The sequence below is a fragment of the Saccostrea cucullata genome, unplaced genomic scaffold, assembly GCF_032062105.1.
Source record: "Saccostrea cucullata isolate Sc308-1 unplaced genomic scaffold, CSIRO_AGI_Scuc_v1 ctg19, whole genome shotgun sequence".
NCBI lineage: Eukaryota > Metazoa > Mollusca > Bivalvia > Ostreida > Ostreidae > Saccostrea > Saccostrea cuccullata.
Window position 1 is genome coordinate 785,001 of NW_026940018.1, and position 12,586 is coordinate 797,586.

The following is a 12,586-nucleotide window of genomic DNA, read 5'->3' on the forward strand; positions in this document are numbered from 1 at the left end:
CTGTTGTAGCAATTAATGTGTGAATTATCATCGTATCATATCGCACAGTAGTTCACAAGGCAGTGTGCTTATTAATCTGGGGGGATAAGTGGGGGGTTAGAGGGAGCTAGATAAGATGGTGTGGCAGCTAATTAAAGAGATTAGACCAGCAAACTTGATGAAATCCACAGCTGTGTTTAACCTCCGTCTAAAACACTGACGGTGTATTACACATTGAAAAATATATAGATAAGCAATATCACATTCCAGCCCCCTATTTCAGTGACATTTTTTTCTGAGGTTTGAGGCACATTGAAATATTTTTGTGTTGTCTTTGCTTTCAAATTGCTTGGTTGTCCTAATTTTTTTGTTATTTGAAAAAGAAAATGTTTGAGCCAGACAAAGATATCCCTGACTGTTCATTATATTTAATGAGTAGGGTTCGAGTTACATTTTCATCTGACCTATGGTTCAAAGTAGGAATGCTTCTTAAAGCTGAAGTGCGTTTTTAAATGAGATGGGGAAAAAAATCAAAACAATACACATTTTTATGCACAACCCGATGCAACGGAGATTGTTTGCTACATTTGTAGGAATGTGATAACATGTAACTTGACGTCAGTTTTAGTCCATGTATGTAGAGATGTTATCAAACATACAGCATATTGTTCCCCAACTGATGAATTAGCATTTAGTGGATCATCTTTAAGTAAGGAAATTAAGACTAATCAGAGCGTTAAACTTTAATTTGGTTTTTCCTGTTAAAAGTAATATAGCTCAGATTTCTATATTCTTTTGTTCTGCACTGGCACAATAAAAATTCCCCCCTCTCCGTCGTAAATGATAATTTGGGGTGTCTTGATAAAAGCCCAGGTTTAAAGTTACCTGGCATGTGTGGTAGAAACAGGTGAAAATAAGTGTAATTAAACACAGTCACTGGTTTTCTATGGAAAACTTTGTATGAAAAACACTCGTACCTTTCATTTAACATGATATTTATAAGTTTTTGTGAAATTATTTTCATCCTTATCCATATACTTAAGTTTGTTTCTAAGCTGGGATTTCTAAGAATTACTTAACGAAGAACAAGGATACAAAAAATACAAAGAATTTCATTAATTAATTATTGAGCTTTTCCTTGAAAATTAAAGCTGCCCTTTTTAGCTAATTAGCTTAGTACCCAACAGGGCACCTGTGACTTTGCAGCTTAGATTAATTATCCCTATACCTTAAAGTATTAAGGGTCATTAGATCTCCAAGGTCATTAAGCATTGCCCAATTAGTTTCCTAACAATTATTTGCATTGATTGCTAGTATTCCTCAAGACTTAATTAGTCTGACTGTCATATATATCACAAAGATTGGAAGAGAGGCATCATATCTTACACAGATTCATCGTGTACAGCAACCTTACTTTTTATATTATGATATTGCTTTCTTCCTTCTCCATTCTCGAGTGATTGTCTTCTAGCTGCAGTGATAGAGATTCCCTGTTTTTTTTAGAGGTGTTTGTCACAGTGTGTGTGATTTTTTGGGGGGTCTTTTTTGTTGTTTTATTTTTCTTTCCATTACAGTTTTATAGTTTTGTGTGAAATCTGTGAATACTGGAATGTATAAACTGTCTCTCGGCAGAAGCTGATATAACTGAATGTAATAAGCAGAGAGGTCACCAACAGGTTAAATTAGTGAGATGAAGTCTTAAGATTATGAGGAATACTTGAGAATTAATGGGATGTGGGATTTGTGCATGATGCAGTATATTTAGATGAGAACAGCAAATTCTTTGTTACTGCTGGAGTGGTTTGCACTAATTTACAGGGCATTTGCTGTTTTATGTCACTGGCTGTTGAAGTCAAAATGGCAGGATTCTTCTCTTTTATCGGCATCCAAAATCGTATCATTTAATATATCTGGTGGGATGTACATCAAGCAAGTAGAGACACAGAAATGTTTAAAATCGAAGGATAAGAAAAAAAATTTACAAGCGTTTATTAATAATGATAAGTACTACAATGATGTAACACTTTCTGTAGTGTGTGAAAATTTGGAGCACTTAATTTGAAGTGTATTTTCTTTTTCTTTGTCAGATGGTGAAGAGTTAGATGAAAGCAGCATGGTGACAGAAACTGAGCTGCCAGACAAGCACAGTGACCTTCCGGCCGGGATGTTCACCCCCACCACCCTGCCCCCAATCTCCAAGGGAGGGCCACTCAACAACAACAACAACACCGGTAAGGACAAACAACTCTTACATGGGTCAACATAATAGTCAAAAAAGAAAAGTAGGTACAAGTACATCTGAAACGTGCAGAACGGTTTGTGATTAAGGAATGCTAGATTGACTGTAATAGAGGCAGGTGTGAATTTTAATTAAATTTTGAAGGACTTTTTTGATAAACCACAGGAAAACACACTTATCATGTATGACATTTTCATTATGCAATTAAGTACTTATTTAGAAAAGTATATTTGAATGTCTTCACTTATTTTTCCAGGTTCCACCAACTCCAATGTTCATAATGAGGAACAGATACATGTTTGCCCATACTGTGACTACAGTAGTGCTAGCGAGATGAGGATTCAAGGTCACATTGTCACCCAGCACACCCATCGCTCACACACTGTCCTCTGTCCCCTGTGTCAGGAGGAGTTCAAGGACAAATCTAGACTGGAGCGCCACCTGATGTCCACCCATAGCGTGAAAGCAGAGGGACTGCAGCGTCTTCTGATGATGGTGGATAAAGGGGACTGGATGCCATCGTCTGTGGTCAGTCCTCCAGCCAATCAAAACGCTATCGTTCCAATAGCCAACATTCCAGTGGATGGATCAGAGGAAATTAATCTGGAAGTCATGGAAGAAGAGGCTGCTAAGTTAGAGGCTGAAGAGGGTAAACATTTATTTCAAGTTAATGTCAAGGAGAGATGTGAGATGACTCACATCTTAGTAGTAACATGTAATTATACTATTATCACTACAGATTAATTGGGTCAGAATACTTTACACTACAGGTTCATCAGGTGTTCTTTAAATGTAAATGAAGTTTTATTTTATTTTTCAGCTATTGATATCTCCAATTTCACAGAGGTAGGAGAGGTGGAAGATCAGTATCGCTGCCAGACTTGCTCCAAAACCTTCAACAACATTGATGGACTATATGCTCATCAAAATGAACTTGGACATTTAGAGCTCAAGCAAACACCCAGGGGACCAGGATATCTTTGTTGGAAAAAAGGATGTAATCAGTATTTCAAAACAGCTCAAGCACTTCAGGTTCATTTCAGAGAAATCCATGCCAAATGCCAAACTTTGTCAGCATCTGATCGCCACATTTACAAGTACAAGTGTACCCAGTGCAGCCTAGCATTCAAAAACCAAGAAAAACTTCAACTTCACTCTCATTATCATCTCATCCGTGCAGCCACAAAGTGCAATTACTGTGGTCAGTCATTTAGTTCTGTTGCTGCTCTGAGAAAGCATGTAGAGGCAGGACACACAGAAGTGGAGGAATCGGACAAAAAGAATTACTTGGAAACCATGAGTGAAAATTCAGAAGCTTTGGTGGAGATCTTGTCCAGCTCAGGGATGGAAAAACTTTTGACCAGTGCATCCTCAGCAAACAGAGGTGAAAATTCCATCTCTGCTGATTCTACCAAATCCTCACTTGTCTGCTCAACTTCCTCAGAAAATACAAGTGAGGCAGCCAAAACCGATTTGAATTCCAATGAGACACAAGAAAAATCAGATCGAGCAGAAACATCTTCACCAACTGATTCTGAAAAGAAACTGGAAATGATGGACACTAGTGACAGCAGTGAATACAAGGACCAGCAATTCCTGGAAGATTACATGAACAGTCAAGCAATAGCTGAAGGTGGATATGAAGACCCCAGCAGGAAATTTAAATGCCACAGATGCAAAGTTGCATTTACAAAACAAAATTACCTGACTGCTCATAACAAGACTCTTCTTCACCGAAAAGGAGACAAGATGAGTTATCCCATGGAAAAATACCTGGATCCCAATCGACCATTCAAGTGTGATGTCTGTAAGGAATCCTTTACGCAGAAAAATATCCTGGTGGTTCATTATAACTCAGTATCTCATCTTCACAAAGTTAAGCAAGCTCTACAGCAAGGGGAAGGCCCCCTCTCTCCTCCAAGCAATGACACAACCTCAACAACTACAACACCAACCCCTTCATCCGAGACGCAGCCCCAACCCAGTGCTGATGACAAGAACAAACTGTACAAGTGTAACATTTGTAAAGTTTCCTATAGTCAAGGCTCCACACTGGACATTCATATACGGTCAGTAGGACACCAGTCCACGGCAGCTAAGCTACCAGAACTCATCTTGTCTGGACAGATAGATCTGAGTCAGCCATTGATTGAACAACCCAATGATGTACCCAAGTCACAGCAGCAGAAACTATTGGCAGAAATGCTACAACCTCACCAGATCTTGGCAGCCACCAGTGCAGTTTCACAACCATCTCTCTTGTTTCCAGGCATTACCTCTGGAATCCCAGCCATGACACAGTTGAATATGTTGCCTGGATTGTCTGCGCCTGCTACACTTTCTGAATTAACCAGATCATCACAGTCTCCTGGGCAGACTTCTTCATCCAAATCCAAGACCAGCAGGGATGTTGAGGAGGCAGTTGATGTGAAGCAGGAGCAGCCAAAAGTAGACGGTGTTGATGATGCAAAGTCTCTCAAGTCAACTTACCTGTGCAACCGTTGTAATGCTGTGTTCATCAACCAGGAGAATCTAGCACAACATCAAATGATGTGCTTGTATCAACCTGGAAGCATTGCCTCCCAAAATCGACCAAGGAGTATGAATTTCCTAGGGAGAAAGACACAAGTACAGAAAAATTTGTTGGAAAATATTGGCTTTGAATGTGTAATGCAATTTAATGAATTTAATCAACCCTCAGTTAAGAGAGAAGTAATGGATGAAGAGGATGAGGAGGAAGAAGGTGAAGGGGAACCTAAGGTAGAATCTGAAAAAGAGGAAAAGAAAGAAGTAGAAAAACCAGAGAAAGTCGAAAATAATGATCTGCCTGAACTCAACAAAAGTGTATGTGTCACATGCAAGAAAGAATTTTCCAGTGTTTGGGTGCTCAAATCACACCAAGAGGAAGTTCACAAAGAAGTAGTTCCTATTAATTTTGTGGAAAATCTAGGAGAACAATTCAAGACAGACTATGAGAAAAAACAGCCAAAAGAATTGGAAAAAGACCCATCCCCTGCACCATCTGACTCTATGTCCAACCGTGCAAGTGAAACCCCAACACCAACAATGGAGTCCAATTCTGAAATGCCACCACCCCCACCTCCATCTTCATCTGTTCCTCAGGTCAGCCCTGCTCAATTAGATATGGCAGCTCAAATGATGCCAATGTTTGGACTTGGAATGCCAATGCCTGTTCCTCTAAGTATGGCCATGGCTATGAATATACAGCCTCCTCTGATGCCTATGATGTTTGGTCCCCTGGTAGGAGAGGGCAATATGCCTACAACTCCCACATCTATGGCTGAACAAGCAATGCCAAAACAGCAACAAGCCGCTCAAGCTGCTCAAATTGCTGCTCAGCAAGCAGCTCTGAACCAGAAGCGAGCTAGAACCAGAATAAATGATGAGCAACTGAAGATCCTTAGAGCACACTTTGACATTAACAATTCTCCCAGTGAAGAGCAAATTAATGCAATGTCTGAGCAATCTGGACTACCACAAAAAGTGATAAAACACTGGTTCAGAAACACACTCTTCAAAGAGAGACAAAGAAACAAAGATTCACCATACAATTTCAACAACCCCCCAATGACAACACTGGATCTTGAAGAGTATGAAAAAACAGGAAAGATCCCACAGACCATTGAGGAGAAGTCACAGGAGGTTACCAGTAAACCCATCATTGAGAAAGAATCTGAAGAAATCCAAGTTAAGAAGGAGGTTACCAAACCTGACACCCCCACAGTGACTCAGTTTTCTCCGCAGCAGCAACATCAGGATTTCCAAAAACAAATACAGCAACTTCAGCAACAACAGCAGCAGCATCTTCAGCAACTTAAACAGCAACTACAACAACAACAAAGCATGTTCAAAGAAAAAGTCATTGATCAGTCCCCTTTGAAGCTTGACACTTCTCATCGCGAGTCTCCCGACTTGAGTGATAATGATTATTCCAACATGTCAGCTGCCTCTTCCATCCCATCCACATCAAACCACATGCCACCCTTCATGATGACTTCTGGCTCAGGGGACGACATCAGACCAAGGTTTGAACCAACACCATACCACAGTGGATACGCAAAGCGGGCAAACCGCACAAGATTTACCGACTACCAAATTAAAGTTCTCCAGGAATACTTTGAACAAAATGCTTACCCCAAAGATGATGAGTTGGACCATTTGTCACAAGTTCTCAACCTTAGTCCAAGAGTTATTGTAGTCTGGTTTCAAAATGCTAGACAGAAGGCCAGAAAAATTTATGAAAATCAGCCTCCACCAGAAACTAGTACTAAAGAATCACCCAATGTCAACTCCAACTCTCCATTCCAGAGAACTGCAGGGTTAAATTACCAATGTAAAAAGTGCTCAGCTGTTTTCCAGCGCTACTATGACCTGATTCGGCACCAAAAGAAGCAATGTGGATTGGATTCTGAAAAGATCCAGATGCCTCTGCATGGAGGAATGGAAGAAGACAGTGACTCCTTGTCTACTCTGTCAAGGGATGATTTCAATGATGAAACAGCATCCACCAACTCTCATGATGTGTCTGGCTCAGGTGATAAAGACCAATTAAGCAAAATAAAATTCAAATGTGAAAAATGTCACCTCTCCTTTGATGGACTAGAACACTGGCAGGAGCACCAGGCTGTACATGCTATGAACCCAGGCTTGTTTGGTAATCTGCCATCTAACAGCGCATTTGGAGTCCTCCAGTCTATGGCTGCAGCACAACAACAGGAGAGCAAGAATCTGATGAAGAGGAAACTCAATGACAGCTTTGAAGACAAGTTTGATGATGATGATGACCAGCCAAGAGATAAGCGACTTAGAACTACAATCCTACCAGAACAGCTAGACTACTTGTATCAGAAATACCAAGTTGACTGCAACCCAAGTAGAAAGCAGCTAGAGACTATTTCTGCAGAAGTGGGTCTGAAGAAACGTGTTGTTCAAGTATGGTTCCAGAATACAAGAGCAAGGGAAAGAAAAGGACAGTACAGAGCACACCAGCAGCTTATCCATAAGAGATGCCCTTTCTGCAGAGCACTGTTTAGGGCTAAGTCAGCTCTGGAATCTCACTTGGCCACCAAGCATCCAGAAGAAATGGCCAAAGGTGACATTAATGTGGACAACCTTCCTGATGCAGCCATAGAGCCTCCAGGTTCCCAGGGATTTGGATCATTGATGACGTCACCATCAGACATGAGTAAGCTTCTGTCTCCTCATGGCATGCAGTCTTTTATGCCTGGACTCTCATTCAATGACCAGCTGCAGATGTCCATGAAACAGTTTTATGAAGACTCTTACAAGAAATATATGAGTGATCTGACCAGCACTCCCAAGGACCATAATGAGAGAGAAAAGGAATATGAAACTCCTGTCTCTTCAAAAACAAATAGTGCTAACAACAAGTCCAGCAATGGTGGATCTGAGGCACCTTTAGATCTGAGTAAACCATTGAAAGTAAACACTGACCATGACAAACATTCAGATGGACCGTCTACAGACATTAGTGAGAGGAGCTTTGAAGATCATAATATCTCAAACAAAAGCTTCAATGATTCCATTTCTGAGACCTGTTCTAACAATGAGAACGATGATTCTTACAATATCTCGACCAGTCGTTCCTCCTCTCCACTGGGACATTCAGCAATTCAAGGAAAGAGATACCGAACTCAAATGACAAGTGTACAAGTACGAATAATGAAAAGCATCTTTGTTGACTACAAGACCCCTACCATGGCAGAGTGTGAAATGCTTGGACGTGAAATTGGCCTGCCAAAGCGAGTGGTCCAAGTGTGGTTCCAGAACGCCAGAGCCAAAGAGAAGAAGGCCAAATTAACCATGAACAAGGGCTATAGTGCTGAATTAGATTTTCCCAAGCCTCCAGAAGAATGTACTCTTTGCCATTTCAAGTATTCCCACAAGTATACCATTCAAGACCACATTTTTACCAAGAAACATATTGACAAAGTCAAGATGTACATCCAGTCTCAATCAGATGTGGAAAGCAATCTCACGGCACAAGGGACATCCTCCTCGACCTCGGATGCCCTCCGCCAGCACCAGGAGATGGGGCGTATGAGGAAAGCTTGGGACGAGGCTGCAGCCCTGGCTAACAGTCAGCCCCACCTAGCTCAGCTCCAGGCCATGGGACTCGGAGCTTTAGGATTGCCCCAGATGCCAGGTTAGATTTTATTCTTTACCCATAGTGATTCAGCTGTTACATAAAGTATCAAAATGGGAATGGTAGATACAAAAAAATCTGTTTTAATCAAAATGCTTTGGAGATTTTCCTTTTCTAGCCTTGTCATTTTTTTTAACATCTTCTTTTAATTTCCTTACAGGATTCAATCCATCTGACATCCTTAAAGATTTTAAAAAGGAGAAGAAAGACAAGAAAGAGAAGAAGGAAGCAGAAAGTGATGCTAAATCACAAGGCAAGTAAAATCAATATCCTAACAATAAGTAAACACTTAATATTTAAATTGTGTTGTTTATACAACATTTTTGCAATACCATGACATTTTAAATATTTGCATAATTTTTTATATCCTTTTTTTCAGAGCAAATTAGAGTATCATTTTTGTAAAATTGATGGGAACCTTGTTTCCACCCCAGGACATTAGTTCCTTAAATGAGTTCCTAACAAATTAGAAAATTAGTTCCTTTCATGCTTTGATATGAAATATAAATGATCATTTTTCTCTCTGTTTACAGGTAGCAACAAGGAAAATGATGTGGCCGCCCAGCTTGCTGCTGCCAACTTTATGAATCCATTCGGTGCTGGTTTTCTGCCCGGAATGGACCCCTCCATGTACCCCCTCATGGGGTTACCTGGGATGCCGGGGTTCCTACCTGGAATGGGGATGCCCTTCATGCCCCCAGGATTCATGCCAGGTCAGTGTGAAAAGAAAACAAAGAAAAGAAAGCACCAAGAAAATCTAGAGAATATCCCCCCTAAGAAAATCAGTCGTCTAAAGTGAAAGTAAAGAATTAAATGAGTTTTTTTCGGTTAAGAGAGAATAAAGAAGATGAAGATAAAATATACAGAGAATAAGAGAATACACATCACATCCTAAGAAAATGAGCTATCTAAAGTGAAAAAAAAAACTTTTCAGTGATGTGAAAAAAGAAAAGAGATTATAATAAATGCATTTTGAATTAAAGAAAATTCAAGAATGTTATTTTGTATAGTTTAAAATGTGGCAAACCTGCAAATTTTCACAATGTTTCCAATTTTTTTATCAGTTTGTTATAAGTTATTCATGTATTTATCATGTATTTAATGCTTGTGTATTTTACCTCTTCATTGCAATACTTCTTATATTGTTGGATTAGAAAATAAAAGCATAAGCCATAGATTCATCTATACGTTTTCTTAAAGGAGTCGTTTACATTTGCAGGTGCCGAGCACTTAATGCAGTATGATCCCATGACATTTGGGACTCCATTGTCATTGTTACAAATTCCTCATCAAGCCATCAAAGATGTCAGCATCAAACTCTCAGACCCAAAAGCCAATGTAGCTCAGTACACACAGGATTGTAAATCCATAAACAGTCTCAAGTCGCTGGTCAACTCGGTTGACTATAATTGTGCCAGGGAGTCGACTGTCGATGTGGGGTACATCTGTAAGAAATGTCAGACCGTGTACCCAGCCAAGGATGCCTGCATAGCTCACCAGAAGACCCTTTGCTATCCCACAGTACCAGAAAATATCCAACCACTACTGAAGCTGGAACAAATCCAGTACGAATGCTATCTTTGTGCAGATAAATGGTCCACAGTGCAGGAGTATAAACTGCACTGCCAGGGGGAGACCCACAAAGCGAAAGCAGCTCGACTGCAGCAGAAAAGCAGCCCCTCCAAATCCCCAGCCACAGGCCATTCAGCAGTTCAGGGGACCACTCAATCCAAAGATTCCTCCCTCACCCCCTCAAAATTTCTCAGTTCTTCCATTACACCCTCCCCATTGCCAAAAAATGACTCTACTGGAGACCAGAACGAGGCCAGTGATTAATTTTCAGAAGAAAATCGTGTAGCTGTTTCGTTGTGTATACTTCCTATGTTTCCAAGAACTATAGGTTTAGATGTATTTTTGTTACCATTTTTTCATGCATGTTTTAGGTGTTGGTGTGCATCTTTGTTGTTGTTCGCGAGACAGAGACTCGTTAAGTGCTGTAGGTGCCACCACCTTTGTTGCCGTATAAATTCGGCCACATATCCTTCATGTTGACGTTGTTATAAATAATTCGTTATTGTTTTATGCTACATTTTGAATGTAGTGTATTATTATTGTTTATACATACTAAGGTTCATTTTATATACATAGTTGCATTTATTTTAGTCCAATGTTTTTGTATACTGTGTTAGGTATATATTGATGAGAAGACAGTTTAGACCAAATTCAGTGTATCAATATTTATGTGTATACTTGTGTATAATCAGGTTTTTTCTCTCTCCCTCTAGTAGATTAGGTAATTAGAAGTATACAAATATGGCTTCCAGTTATTTCAGCATACAACCAAAATTAGAAATCAAAAAAAGATAATGAAAGAATTTTTTACTTTAATTTGCAAGATTTTTTTATGGGTTTAGTGGCTGCAAGCTACTAGGTTTAACCAACCCATATTTTGATTTGTTCTTTTTTGTTGAAGAAATAGTCCCAGGCATTGATAGGTTGCGAAGATTGTTTTTTTTTTTTTCAGTTTTCTACCTTGACATATATTTACAATGTAGGTTCCAATTAGCTGTATCGATACAATGTAGTCCCAGAATTTTTATTATATTCATTTTTTTATTCTTTTCATTCCATATCTGAAATAGATATTTCAACTTGATTTTTTTTTCTTCTGTGCATTTGCTCAGAGTATCTGCTATCATGGACAAGATGATATATTTTTAGAAGCTTTCTTAGTTTGTATCATTATGCAAATCTGATTTTATTTTGTCAAAAGGTTGTTATATTTTTGTGGGCAAATGAGCATTTGCAATATGTATGCATTTAGTTTCCTGCAGCATCTAATATGAACTAATAAAAGTCAATATAGATAAAATACCATGAAATTTAAAGACCGTAAAATCATGTAGTAATTCACACACATATCATATCCATGTTTAATCTTTCTTTCTACATATATAAAGTTAGAACTAGATAATTACATAATGAAAGAATGTATTTCAAACTGTCTATGTAATGACCAACAATGAATGAGATAGGACTGAGTTCTGAACCTTGTTATATGCCACTGTATATTCTTTGCTTGCATTAGCTCTTTAGCTGCATTAGGGTAATTGTACTATCCTTGATCTCAGTGATTCTCTTTTTGTTAATCTGACCTCATGTAAAGAAATCCCTCTTTCATCATTTTTCTTTTGTTCATTTTAGATGTATTATAGTCAGTTTAGTTATATACTTATACAAATGTATTTACAAGCATATTATACTTTTCATTTTCTTACGTAGTCCAGCATTTTTTTGAACATTTTTTTTGTTCTTTTCAATTTGCTTGTTATAGTCAGACACTGTTCAAATTTAAGCAAAGACAAGAGTTCACAACTGATAACTAAATGTAATCTCAAACATATATTACATGTTTCTATTTTTCTCTTTCAACATCCAAACATTTAAACAAAGGTGCTGTTGTAATCTGATTGAAGTAAATTGAAAGTCAGAGGGTCCCTGAAGGGCCCCCTTACCTTGTAATCATGTCCTGTTGTTTTTGAATCTGTTTATGAAGTCACTTCAAGGAGGTGTTCATCATGTCTATTTGCTATTTCTAGCAAAAACAGTCAATATTTTAATTTTTTTTTCATTTTTCACTGTTACATCTTTTAGACATTTTAAAGAGAAGTTATATGTAGTCTGCTTTGCAAATATAAAAGAAGAAATAAATATATCTAAAAATGTCTATTGTTTCTATTTTATGCTTGGATGATGGAAATGGGCAATGAAGTCTCTTTTAATAAAGAAACAATTACTGATTGTAAAAAAAATGATCAAGAACAAGTCTTAAGCATGGACAAAATTACATTCTCTTAAATGCTGATTAAACGTTGATTTTGCAAATAAAGTACTTAGAGTAATCTGTATTCTCCCCATTTTCCCCAAGTTTAAATTGGAAGAAAATTGCAAACTGCAGAAATTAACCTTTACAAATTAATCAAATGCTTATTGGATTTGAGTTTGACCATTATGATGCTGCATGACCTTTATCTAGGTAATATCTGGAAGGTCAATGGGCAATAAAAGAGGAGAACTTTTGTCTTAAACAGCCAGCTGGAAGTTATTCTCAAGAATATGTGTCTTGTTCATGGCCTAAATGTATGCAGAGCTTAATGCTTGTTCATATTTCAAGGATCAAG

The 12,586-nt window shown here is 38.4% G+C and overlaps 1 protein-coding gene across 2 annotated transcripts in view; it reads left to right on the plus strand.

Annotated features, from left to right (window-relative positions):
* Positions 1-12,132, plus strand: part of LOC134254520 (zinc finger homeobox protein 4-like) — a 67,863-nt gene extending 55,731 nt beyond the window's left edge. For both annotated transcript variants that reach the window (XM_062737042.1, XM_062737043.1), the window contains 6 exons: positions 2,067-2,210; positions 2,475-2,867; positions 3,039-8,405; positions 8,566-8,662; positions 8,943-9,118; positions 9,625-12,132. In XM_062737042.1, the coding sequence (XP_062593026.1) occupies positions 2,067-2,210; positions 2,475-2,867; positions 3,039-8,405; positions 8,566-8,662; positions 8,943-9,118; positions 9,625-10,241 (6,794 nt within the window). In that variant the 3' untranslated portion in view covers positions 10,242-12,132. The remainder of the gene's footprint in view (positions 1-2,066; positions 2,211-2,474; positions 2,868-3,038; positions 8,406-8,565; positions 8,663-8,942; positions 9,119-9,624) is intronic.
* The last annotated feature ends 454 nt before the right edge of the window (positions 12,133-12,586 follow it).